This window comes from Pangasianodon hypophthalmus, chromosome 15 (assembly GCF_027358585.1).
Source record: "Pangasianodon hypophthalmus isolate fPanHyp1 chromosome 15, fPanHyp1.pri, whole genome shotgun sequence".
NCBI lineage: Eukaryota > Metazoa > Chordata > Actinopteri > Siluriformes > Pangasiidae > Pangasianodon > Pangasianodon hypophthalmus.
In genome coordinates this window covers 16,044,321-16,057,621 of record NC_069724.1, presented here as the reverse complement: position 1 = coordinate 16,057,621, position 13,301 = coordinate 16,044,321, and the positions used below count along the sequence as shown (strand labels likewise).

The following is a 13,301-nucleotide window of genomic DNA, read 5'->3' as shown; positions in this document are numbered from 1 at the left end:
GAATAATCTCTTGGTAGAAATAAGAGGTGTGAATTCTGCAGCAGGGACAAACAGCAGAACTCCACATAGAGGGAGAGATAGATAAACAAATGTGAGGAGGAGAACTTGGATAGGCATAGTTTAATAGCTAGAATTTTTTATAAGTCAGCTACAGATCCCAGGATCAGTAACATTACAGCTGTTCAACTGTTGCAAGGTTAATTTTCATTTGACTCTCCTTTTTTTCCATTTTTATGACTTGCCTTTACATACTTGTGTAAAAAAATTCACCTGGTCAATATGCATAATTGCTAAAATGCATACCTAACCAGAAGTCCTGCTTCAAGGGGGTCAAGTTTGCTTCAACTTTGCAGTCACATGAATTATTGTGATTTTCTGGTATATTTGCAGTGATTTCTTTCCTTAATTTGTGAAGGAAGAACACAATAAGTTTGTTTTTGTTTCACTAGCAAGAATGTCTAGTTTGAACTCCTCTCCCTATTCCCACATAGGAAAGCGAATTCCATAGTTGTGGCTGTGCTTGCAGGACAGGCAGTCATTAAGGGATCAAGGCTGAGTTTGATTTTGTAGCCTAAGAATTTTAGGAGGAAAAGATCCTATGTGATTCTTTATGTGCTTTGAGGATTATCTTGTGAAATAAGTCAAACTTATCTCAATAGAAGTCAGCATGTAACTATTTATTAATTAACTATCATCCTGGGGGTCCCTGGAGGACTAGTGGTTAGGCCTCGGTGTTCTCTCCTCCGCGGCCCAGGTTCGATTCCCGGCCAGGGAACCAGCCCCAGCCACTGGGGTTGCACAAAACAGTGCACTCCCAGTGCCGGTCCCAAGCCTGGATAAAATCAGGGAGGGCTGCATCAGGAAGGGCATCCGGCGTAAAAACCGTGCCAAATCAAATATGCGGACCAATGATCCGCTGTGGTGAATGGGAGCAGCCAAACCAACAACAACCACGACTGACTATCATCCTGGGTGATAATGATTAAAAGTGAAGACTGAACTGTTTGCCCAACTGGACATTCAAATAGTAGCTTTGTCAATCTCTGTGTTAACGATGCTATCTATACAAAGTATTTGTCAGTCCACTAATACTGTTAGCCTTTAAGCCCAGAAATTATACCTTTATTCAATCAAACAACCAGTGAAGGTGCTGAATTTTACTGCTAATACTGTCATCTAGTCCTGCTTACATACTAACTAAAAATACTAACTGTGCTAAGTTTGCATTGTTGTGAACTGTGCTAAGAATCTGTGTTTATGCACTGGCACTGCTAGCGTTTGGCCAATACTTCAGCTTGACTTCATCAAAAGTGCTTCTGACAACTACCCAAAGCCTGGAACATTCATGGTTTTTTCATAACAGCAGGGGAAACATTGCTTTTTTTCAAGTTGTCCGTACAACAAAAAAAAATGTGCCTGACAAACAATTAGTCCCTGAATTTATTACCATATAATAACAGACCCATTGTGTTGGTTTAAAAGATAAAAGTGCCTAAAATATAATCTGATCAGAAAGAAAGAAAGAAAGAAAGAAAGAAAGAAAGAAACTTGTATACAAAGATTGGATTTGGCTTTACCCCCCCGACCTGGCCTCTTGCCTGACTGTCAAACATACAGCTGTGTGTGTGTGTGTGTGTGTGTGTGTGTGTGTGTGTGTTCATCAGTGTGAGCTATGGGTGTGTGTGTCCGTACATGCTCAGGCAGCAGTGTAAAAGCTCTTCATCACTCTCTCATTTATGGTGGTGGAGGATCAGAGGAATGACAGATGTGCATGTGAGCTTTGTGTAGTCATATGAGATTCCAGCATCTTTAAAGCCAAACGGAACAATGGATGCAAAGTGAAGCACAGGAATGAGAAAGGGACAAAAAGGAAGTCATAAAATAATGTATGATATATTAATTTCTACGTCTCTACCCTGGTGTGCATCTATGGGTGTGTTAATGTGTACTTTTGCATTTAAATATGGAAAAAGTAGTGACATTTTAATTTTTCCTTTCTAACGTCATACAGTATTATCTTTCTCTAAGTGGCTTGAAGGTGCTCTAAGTACGTTTGCATAAGTGTATATACAATATACATTGTGTGCAGGTATGCATATAAACTCTAATATTTCTATTTTCATGTCTCTTACCTGGTTCAATTTCCTCTCTTCCCCTCTCACAAGCCACTACTGTTGGTTTCTATACCCATGTCCTCTGTAATTTTCTCTGATCATTTTTTTTTTTTTGCTTAAATGCCAGATGTGGTTCTAACTTGTCTCACACTTGTAAAATCAAAACATTTCACTTGAAATAATTCATAGAAGTTATGAAGGCTATGATTAGTGTTGGGACAGGTTTAGCATTAATACCATTTCTTACTACTTTATTCCTATGAAATCAAATGAAAGCTTGCCACATCTCCCTCCCTCACACATTCCTGGCCCTCGGTGTCTGTGCATCTCATGTCAGATTACACTATGGACAGTGGCAGCTCGTCCATAGGGGTAGGTGGAACCCAACCATATATGTCAGCCATTCAACAAATATTAATTTTCATAAGGTCCTCATTCGCAACCAAGTACATTTCAAATTCCAATGAAATACTAAGTACCTCTTTGGAGTGACTAAAGTTTTAAAAAATTCTTGCTGTTTGACAGACCTATGTCAGTGTTCTGTTGATTTGGTCACCAAAGATGACCAATCGGAATCAGGGGGCAGGATGTTCAGCCCCACTTTTAGCTTGGTAGAGTTATTAGCTAGTGTTATATGCAGCTAGTGGTCAAACATGGGAACCAAAACGAGTGCCAACAGAAGTCCACTGGGGTTGAAAGTTTTGTTTATGAATTCAAAATGAACACTGCCATCTTTTTAGTCCATAGTTTTCAGTCTTTTCCCTAATTAGAAAGGATGTAATTTACTTTGTTGTCTAAAAGCTATGTAACTGGCTGGTTGTTAATGGGTTTTTAGAATGAATTTAGCTAAATTTCATTACAAATTAGGAAAATTAAACAGGTGATGTGGCAGTGATATGTCAGCAATATTAAGTTTGATCAAAATTCTCTACTCTGAAAATTCACTAGATAGTATCCTATAGAAGAAGTAAATATAAATGATAGCTATAAATTATTCAATTAAAGCAAATATGCTACCAATATGTAATACAAAATCTGTGTGTGTTTTAAAGAAGTGTTATATTGTAAAATACTTCTTAAGGGGGGTACTCCCATCTTCCAGGATTCAGGGAGATCCACTAACCAAGCCACATTCCTCACATTCCCAACATGGGGCATCACTCCTAATCTTAGCTGAGATTGAACTATACTCCCAATCTCATAACCTAATAGTATTTCCCAATCTTCACACTGAAGCTTTTATGACATATTTGTTTGTCAATCTGGGGGAACCCTTAAACATTTCATGTAGACTCCTAAAAGTATTTTAGGAAGGTAAGACTCTTTAACTATCCAAAGAACCTTGAAAAGTGTCCAGTGTGGTAAAGTTGCATGATATCTGGTATAAATGGTCTTTCAAGGTTAAAAAAAAAAAAAAGGTTAATTTTTTGCCATCCACATGATTTTATTTGCTGTTAACAATTGGTTTGAGAATTTTTTTCATTTGTGGAACCATGAACAATGGCACCGCCACTGGTCATGAGAAAAAAAAATACTCAGAAAGGGATGAAGACTGGGGCTGATTTCTTTCTAGCCCAGCCTATCACTAACAGTTATGTCAACACAAAACATCCCGTAGTTTGAGTGTCCATCGGGGGGATTTATTTAAGCTTGCTTTGCTGACACATAGTTATCAGCGGTGATTGAGGCGGTGACATGTGAAATAATATAAAAGGTGTAATAAATATGAATGAGGTGGATTAGTTTCTTGATCATTCATTTTACAAATGAGACTTGAATGAGAAACTAGAAGCAATTAGACTAAGCATGCATTGTCCAATCAAAATACAAATTACAGAAAGGGATGACAAATGACAGAACCATAAATTTTGTGTCCCTTAATTTGAGCAAAAAGAGTTGGCTAATAGCAAGCATTATTTGACTTTTAAAAAACTGGAATCAAGAATGATGCTGCCATCTGTATTTGAGTGTGTGTGTGTTCCAGTGTAATGTTCTGTACGTGTAATAGTTTTATGTTTATGCATATGATGAAACCCTGTGCTACTCTATTGTGTTCATAATAATGATGAGTTAATGATAGGTAGTAGACTTTTTTGCCCCTATTCAATATCACAACCAGCTGTCACTAATACAAGTATATGTTAAGCTCACTGTTTCCACATCCTTGTCCAGCATAGTTTAAACTCACAAAGACCTATATTAATGAGCTGAACTATGGACTGTCTATGGTTAGAGCAGCAGAAATAGTGGGTCAGCGCCTAAATCAGGGACTGGTGCCTTCTTTGGGGCATTTATAGATCCTTACCAGTGTGAAAAGACTGTGACCCCTTACAGCCCTGAGTGCTCAGCTGTCCCGCGCACTTCAAACGTCCTGGCCACGCATGCTCAAATTATAAGTAGAATTGAGAATCCAACCTGTTCCTACATTATACATCACTGAACACCCTTCTCTCTATTTTGTTCTATGACCATCATTCAAACAGATACTACAAAGATATATAAAATAAAAAATATATTTTCTACAAAATTAAAAGCACAACATTAAAAATCCTGTTCTATGTTCTATGACCAATACTAAAACTAAATACTCTCTCTCTCTCTTTATAATGAGAGAAAAATAAATAAAATAAAACAGACATATATTAAAAATATATATTACTTAATTCATTTGTCTTCAGTAACTGCTTTATCCTTTCTCTCTTTATCCAGCCTATCCAGGGGGCACTGGGTGCAAGGAAGGAATACACCCTGGATGGGATACTGTTGCAGGGCGCCATGCACCCACACATCCACTCACACATTCACACACATTCACACACACACGCACCCACACACACACATGCACCCACATGCATCCACACATGCAGTCACACATTCACACACACATGCACTCACACATTCACACACACATGCACCCGCACGTTCACACACACAAGCACCCACACATTCACACACAATTTCACACCTAGGAGAATTTCTTTGCAAAATCTAAAAGTTCTGCAATCCCTGGCTGCAAAATAAACTTATGAGCAGTTTCAGTACATTTTAGATTTTCGGTACTCATTTAACAAAAAAAAAAAAAAAGTTTAAAAGTTTTGATTTAGCAACAGTGTTTAGTGAAGTTACAGACCAATGCTGACTAACTGATGAGGATAATTGAACATCAAGCGAGTGTAGAAGCTTTCGAAGAATGGAAAAACTAGCTTAAACCCCCCAACATCCTTTATGGACCAATGAGATACCCTTTATTTTTCCGTGTGTGGCTCCCATTCGTCTGACAGAATGTGGGAATGCGCCCCCACCGCAACAACCCCTGTGAACCAATGAGACGCCCCTTATTTCTCCGGGGGTGGATCCCATTCGTCTGTCAGGATGTGGGAATGCCTCCTCTCTGCCTTTGGCTCGGAGCACTTTGAGTGACGCGCGCGCAGGAGCAGCGCATCATTTCAGCTCGGAAGGAAAGGACGGCCGGCCGAGAGAGAGAAAGAGAGCGCGCGCGGCCCCCGTCTCTCTGATCGTCACGCGCGAGGACTTTCCCAATTCTCTCTTTAACCGAATGGCTGTATGAGAGACTCGGTCCCGCCATCTCCTCATCCTCCTTCTCTTCTCCCTTTCCTCTGGGACGTACGAGTCCTTTCTCTCTGTACCGGGCCGCGCTCGGCATAAAAACCCCCAGAGCGAGTCCAGTCGCAGTTCGTCTCCGTCGCACGCGCACTGTGTCGACGGCCATGGATAGCCAAATTAAGTGGAAAGCGAAACGGAGGCTAAAGGGCGCGCGACTTGCTCTAGCGATGCTCGTGCTTTTCGCCGCAGCAACCACGTCGTCGCGCGCTGGACCAGGTGAGTGACGCGTGCATTAAAACCGGGGTGGGGCTTTAATACGTGGGGACATGTCACCCTGGAAGATGCTTCAGGGAATTACCCGAGTAGTCTTTTAAAGTAGGCCTGCTGATTCCAGAGGAATCGCTGCACGCTTTTTACCGTTTTCTCACGCGCTCAGCCTGAATGTAACCTGCTGTTTTGCTAAGAAATCATAGACGCTGATTTGGGGAGGGTTTGAAACTTTTTTCCCTTCATCCCTGCAGACAGAGAGAAACGAGATGATGCACTGCGCCATCTATTGCTACGTGATTCGGATAGGACCACACCATATCTCTTGTTTTAAACGTTTTAATTGTGTGCTGTGAGCATCCTTGCCAATCTCAGACACTCCAGATGAGACACTGATGAGATGAGATTTTCTGAGCTGCTTATTAAGTTGCATCATTTCCATGATCAGTAAAAGGTAATCAGTTAGATTTCTGCGCTGGAACTGTGGCATAGCGCAGAACAATAGAGTTTGTATTGTATAACAAGGCAAAGTTGAGAAATAAGTCTTTAACATCAAACACTTCGCTCTATAGTGTGAGTGATGGAGTTTTCCTAGAATAAGCTGGATCTCTGCAGAGCGAGAGCGCTTTTACTGGCCACACTTTTTTTCTCTTTCCATGCGCTCTGGTAAGGTTTTTGGCAGAGGCAACATTTTCCCCTTCCACGAACCGCGGACGTAATTGGAAAAATATGCGCACTCAGAAACCAGAGGGAGAGAGTTATGTGTTAATTCTCCTCCTCCTCCTTCTTCTTCTTCTTCTTCTTCTATTACTTCTTCTTCTTCTTCTTTTTGATAAGAACACCAAACTGAGTTATATTTGTATTACATTTTAGTTACGTGCGTTAAAGAATCTGTAAAGTGCGACCGTCTTCCAGTCTCGAGCGCGAGAAGGGCGGAGTTTGGAACTCGCGCGCGCCCGTTATGTTGGGTGGAGCGGCCGCGTGTCACCTCTCTCGCGCAGAGATGCTGGAGACGGGAGGCACTAATTAAAATGTTTTTGATTCAATAAAATGCCTTCTTTTATTGACTGGTTCTAACCGAGCCGGAGATAACGAGCACAGCTCTGTTCTGAGATTTTGAGGAATTGTTTAAATCCCCTTCACCCGTAGAACCCGCCACTCGCTGTGGACTCTCCATGCTATTCCTACTGTAGCTATTTATTTTTTTATTTTCCACAATAAGTGTATTGAGGGTCTATATATAAGCTCTATGTCTATTTATGCTATATATGTCTGGGTTTTTTTTTACAAGCATTTATAAGTGATATACAATATACCCTACACAAGAAACAGATGCATCTAAAGCATACAGAAAGTGGTCGGGTTAAACAAATTTCACATGGAAAGTGTTATGGACTTAACAGTAATGCCTTGTTAACAGTGCTTCTTGTTGCTGTGCTCAGAAAGATGAGAAAGAATTCATTTACACATTCAGAAGCCGCTTGGAATGACTGTGTAGCTTTAAGCCTCATGACCATTTAAACTCAACTGCTTTCACCTTCTACAGCTTCGGATTCTGAAACATGTATACACAGCTGTCAGAAATGTCCTGTTTCCGCCTAATCTTTGTACACTAAACAAAACTTTTTCCAACTTACAGTCAGTAAGAACATGATTTTTTCAAATGGACTTCCCTTCTTCTTTATCCTTTCTTTCTCAGTCTCTCCGATCTGTCCCAGGGAATAGAGGGAGGGGCAGAAAAGTGGGGAGAATGGGGGGAAAAGCGAAAGGGAGGTGGAGCTCTTTCCATGTATGATTCTTCAGGAGTCTGTTCATAGCTCACACATTCTTAATTCTTAACTCTCAACCCTTTCTCTCTTAACTTGAACATGGGCCTTGCCATCAGCAGTCCACAACGAAGTGTCCACAGTGGTTCTTCAACATATTCCTATATGTTTTTGCTGAAAAGTTGAAATGTATGACGTTCAGCATTATTTAAAATACCAGTATACTATTCGAATTACCAGTATACTACTAACTAATATATGGAGTGTCAAATGTAAAAAGTTGAATAAATTTTTCTCTTTGACTATTTTTGGACATTCTGATACATTTAGATAGTGATTCATGTCAAGTAACAGCTTTACGTTTCAGTGTAAATTTTAAATATAAATCTAAATGTTAAATGTAAATGTAAAATATACAGCCATGTCCATAATTATTTGGACAATGACACAATTTTTGTAATTTTGCCTCCGTACACCACCACAATGAATTTGAAATGAAGCAGTCAATATGTGATTGAAGTGTAGACTTTCAGCTTTATTTCAAGGGGTTTAACAGAAATATCGCATTAACAGTTTATGACAAATTCATGACAGATTAAGGAGATAAAAGGTCTGGAGTTGATTCCAAGCGTTGAATTTGTATTTGGTAACTTTTCATGGGAACTCCCAATATGCGGTCCAAAGACGTGTCGATGCAAGTGAAGGAGGTCATCATTAGGCTGAAAAAACATAACAGACCTATCAGAGAGACAGCAGAAACTTAAAAAAAATAAAAAGCCTGGAAGACAGCTAAAGTGGATGATCGCAGAATTCTTTCCTTGTTGAAGAAAAACTCCTTCACAACATCTAGCCAAGTCAAGAACACTCTGGAGGAGGCAGGTGTATCATTGTCAAAGTCTACAATCAACAGACGCCTTCATGAATGTAAATACAGATATTTTACCTCTAGATTAATTTGTACCAGAATATAGGAAGACAAGAGTGTGGAGAAGGAAAGGAAGGGCTTATGATCCAAAGCATAACACATCGTCTGTTAGACATGGTGGAGGCGGTGTTATGGCATGGACATGTATGGCTGCCAATGGAACTGGGTCACTGGTGTTTACTGATGATGTGACTGCAGATAGAAGTAGCAGGATGAATTCTGAAGCATATAGAGATATACTTTGTGCTCAAATTCAGTCAAATGCTGCAAAGCTGACAGAACGGTGCTTCACAGTACAGATGGATAATGACCCAAAACATACAGCGAAAGCAACCCAAGGGCTTCTTAAGGCAAAAAAATTAAATGTTCGTAAATGTCCATTGACCTCAACCAGACTGAGCATACTTTTCACTTACTGAAGCCAAAACTGAAGGCAGAAAGACCAACAAACAAGCAGCAACTGAAGGCTGCTGCAGTAAAGGCCTGGCAAAGCATCTCAAGGGAGGAAACTCAGCATTTGGTGATGTCCATGGGTTCCAGACTTCTGGCAGTCATTGACTACAAATGATTTGTGTCCAAGTATTAAAAAAATCTTTATGATTATGCTAGTTTGTCCAATTACTTTTGAGCCTGTGAAAATGGAGGAACTCTGCAAAAAATGGCTGTAATTCACTTCAATCACATCTTGATTGCTTCATTTCAAATCCAGTGTGTTGATATACAGAGGCAAAATTATGAAAATTGTGTCACTATCCAAATACTTATGGACCTGACTGTAAATGTTAAAAGTAAATGTTGAAAATAAATGTTAACTACAGTATAAACATAAATATTAAATATAAAACTAAATGTTAAATCTGAATGTTAAATGTAGAACCTCAGTGTTTTGTTCATATGATAATTGCCCCCGGCCTCTCAGAGTGTGCATCAGTGGGAAAACACAGAGCTGGTAGGGTTGCCGTTTTATGCCATATTGTGCTAGTTTTGGAACAAACTTGACAATGTGAAAAGCAAGTCGGGCTGATTTAAAACCCGTCCATGGCCGCCAAGATCTTGTTTTAAAGCAAATAATCAGAATTAAATGAAATCAGTTTCTACAGACATATTTCTTTTCTACAGACAAACCATTTCTGTTTTGAGATATATGTAAAAAATACATAAAAAGTAGGTAGCACCTGTAGCGTTAGCTAGTCAGGTAGTCAACTTAGCTACCCTTAATGTGCTGTTTAATTGGTAAATGTATATTAATTGGTAAATGTTTTGTTCATATGCCCTCTCGGTGTGTACTTCACTGGGAAAACATGGTGCCAGTAGGATTGCCAATTTTACACTATACTGTACTAGTTTTGGAACAGGCTTGCCAGTTTAAAGAGCGAGTCCATGGGTGGTGTTTTTTTTTTAGGTTCAGGACACTCCTTTAGAACTGTGATGCCATAGCTACAACTGGCAACTCCTAAGTCTCCACTATGAAATTACAGATGTAGGGAAGCAGGTACAGAGTGCATTAGCAGTAGCTAAGCTGGTTACCTGACTAGCTAATGATACAGGTGCTACCTCCTTTTACATTTACCTATTTCTGTATATTTGTATGTCTGTTATTTCAGAGTGAAAACTAATTTCAAGATTTACCGGGTGTATTGATGACATCCCATGTTCTCAAACGAGCATCCTGAATCAATCTTTGCAATATATCTGAAAACAGAAATGGTGCTGTACATTGTAGATAGTCCTACACTGTCTGCATTTAAATTTTCCATATGCTTCAATATGATATTCCATATGATTTGATTTAATTCTGATTATTTGCTTTAGAACAAGATCTCGGCGGCTGCATACTGTTTTTAAATCCGCCCAAATTGCCATCAGCGGACTTGTTTATAACATCCTCAACCTGATTCTAAAAGTAGCGCAGTATGGCGTAAAATTGTCAACCCTACCAGCTCTGTGTTTTCCCAGTGAGCACACTCCAAGTGGGCAGGGGCAATTAGCATACAGACGAAATATTTACGTTCTACCTTCAACATTTGCATTTAACATTTAGATTTACATGTATCCTTTATATTTATATTTAATATTTACATTGATATTTAACATTTACATTTAACGTTGACTTTTAGATTTAAAATGTATAAAAATGTATAAAAATATTTTTTAAATGTACACCGAAATTTAAAACTGTTGTTTGAAATGAGTCACTATGTAATTGAATCAGAATAGCCTCAAATGTTTTTTAAAAAAAAGTCAGAGAGAAAAGAGTATTCAACTTTTTACGTTTGGTGCCCCATATCAATCTACAATACCACATTGTACATTTCTAAACACTTAAACTGTACTCTTACATTTCACAGAAATAAGTGTATACTTACATTTTACGGAAATGTGAGAGAATATTGTTTTTCTAATATCTCAAATTTAATGCATTTTGCAGGATTTGGAAGATTGTTAGTCTGAAGTCAGGAGACTTTCTCTTTCTAATAGCACCCATAGAAATACTGGTCATTCAGAGTAAAATTTATGTGCCCCAGCCAGGTGAGGTTTCCTGATAGTTGCCCTGTAATTAAGATTTATAGCCCCTTCAAGTTAGCCAGCATAGGAGCCATTTCAGGTCCCAGTCAGATGGAACTGAGATACAGCCCTCCCTGCAGTCAACAGCTAAGGGATTCCAGTTTATATGAGTGATGAGACTGAAAAGGTGTTTGTCACAATAAAGATAGGACAGAAAAGAGTGTAAGGTTTTGCTGTGGTTGCTGTGATGTGAATGATTTCTCAAATGTTAAATTGGTCGACTGTTTCAGAGAAAGCCAACTGTACTACTAGTAGCCAATTGTAGCAGAGGAAGTAGAAGTTCTCCTGAGAAATTCATACAAAGTTAAACAAATGCGGGTGGTGTAGTTGGAATTTGTTCAATTTTAAATGAACTAAACCCTAAGGAAATGGTACGAACACTAGCCCTGTCGTTTAACCTTCTTGTAACTTTTAATATGACTTAATTGATGTAAATTGTTATGAATTTGCAAGTGTAAAACCATGTTTGTTGTTAATGTTCAGATTAGTCTTACAGTGTCTTAAGTGATTAAAGGTTTGAGTGCAAATTAAATAGTTCTGGATTAAAAGAAAGTGTATGGGATGCCATATCTAATATTAGGTTGATGATAGTGTTACATGTTGGGCAATAGTCTAGAATTAAATGCTATTTGTGTTTAGCCAGTGATGTTTGGAGTTTAGAGTTTATTATTTTCTGCTGTTTATTTTTTACTGAAGCCTAAGTACAGTCTTCTTAATATGTATAATTAGAACATTAGAATAGAAATTTAGGAGATTGAAAAAAGAATAAAAAGAGTTTTAAAGAAGGATAGAATGGGGTGGGGTAGAGAAAGACAAGGGAAAACGTGGAATTCCTCTTGGTAGGTAGGGATGCCAGGAGTCACGGGAAGAGGTCAAAGATCAGATGTTCAGGGTCATGACCCCAGCAGATGATGACTACACCAGAGGTTTATAGTTGTCTCCCCTGAGGCACAGAGAGTTAAAAAAGGGAGAGAGAGAGAGAGAGAGAGAGAGAGAGCACACATGGTGCAGCTACTATGGGTATGAGTGTGTATGTGTTTGTGCATTGTGTTGCCATAGTGTGTTTATGCGTTAGGGGTGCCATTTTCGGTATCTGTGTCTTCTTAGTGCTCCAGATATTTTTATCTGTATCTATATTTGTGGCTTAAACCCAAAGTTGTTTTTTAAAATAAATTAATATGCATACGCATTTCTGTTCATGCTGAAAAATGTACACATACTCAGTTACATCCGTAGTATGAGTGGTCGAAGTAAGTTTGTCTCTGCATGTGCTCAAATAATTGTTACTGTGTTGCATTAATCACTAAGTCCGTATTAGGGCTGTCAAATTAATAAAAAAATTTAATTACTTGAAATATTTACTGTTTCAATGGATTTGAATATTAATGAGCCTGCTTTATTCTGCCACACATGGAGTGCACATTAACACTAGAGCTACACTAGTATGTTTGTAGGGTTTGTGTGAAACCCTACAAACGGTTTCCTGTTGTCTTTGTCCTTGTGGCATGGGCTATAACGTAATGGTGCAGTAGTCCCTACATAGTGCCCTTAATACCATTTAGAACACCATTTCACACAGAAACATCAGACACATAGTGATCCTAATAAGTGTTTGTTGGAATTACTTTTAGGACAATATCTAGTTAGACTGAAAATTAGATCTAATAAGAATAGATACGTTAGGTATTTAGTTAGATATTTAATTAGAAAAATAGTACATAATTAAAAAAAAAAAAAAAATATATATATATATATATATATATATATATATATATATATATATATTTTTTTTTTTTTTTTTTTAAATTAAGTGACAAAAAGTGTAGGAAATGGGTGTTTAATGAAATGTGTGTTTGTGTGTGTGCACATTCGTGTGTGTAATCTGGGTTCCCAGACTTGGAGTGCTGAAATTTGTGAGTTTTGTGTTTCAGGCGATGGTATGCACTATGAATAGACTCTTTGACCACTCTGTGTGTGAACCCCTCTGGTTTTATTATGATTAGCAGGAAGAGCGAGGGGGGGTCTGGGACACACACACCTTACATCAAACTATATACAATAATTTACACATCTACTTTACAGTATAATTGTCTGCTTGCT

At 38.5% G+C, this 13,301-nt stretch overlaps 1 protein-coding gene across 2 annotated transcripts in view; it reads left to right on the top strand.

Annotated features, from left to right (window-relative positions):
• Positions 1-5,502: 5,502 nt before the first annotated feature.
• col5a1 (procollagen, type V, alpha 1) overlaps positions 5,503-13,301 on the top strand; it is a 90,514-nt gene continuing 82,715 nt past the window's right edge. The window contains exon 1 of one of the 2 annotated variants that reach the window (XM_026929045.3): positions 5,503-5,954. In XM_026929045.3, the coding sequence (XP_026784846.2) occupies positions 5,843-5,954 (112 nt within the window). In that variant the 5' untranslated portion in view covers positions 5,503-5,842. The remainder of the gene's footprint in view (positions 5,955-13,301) is intronic. The other variant, XM_026929044.3, reaches the window with a different exon arrangement.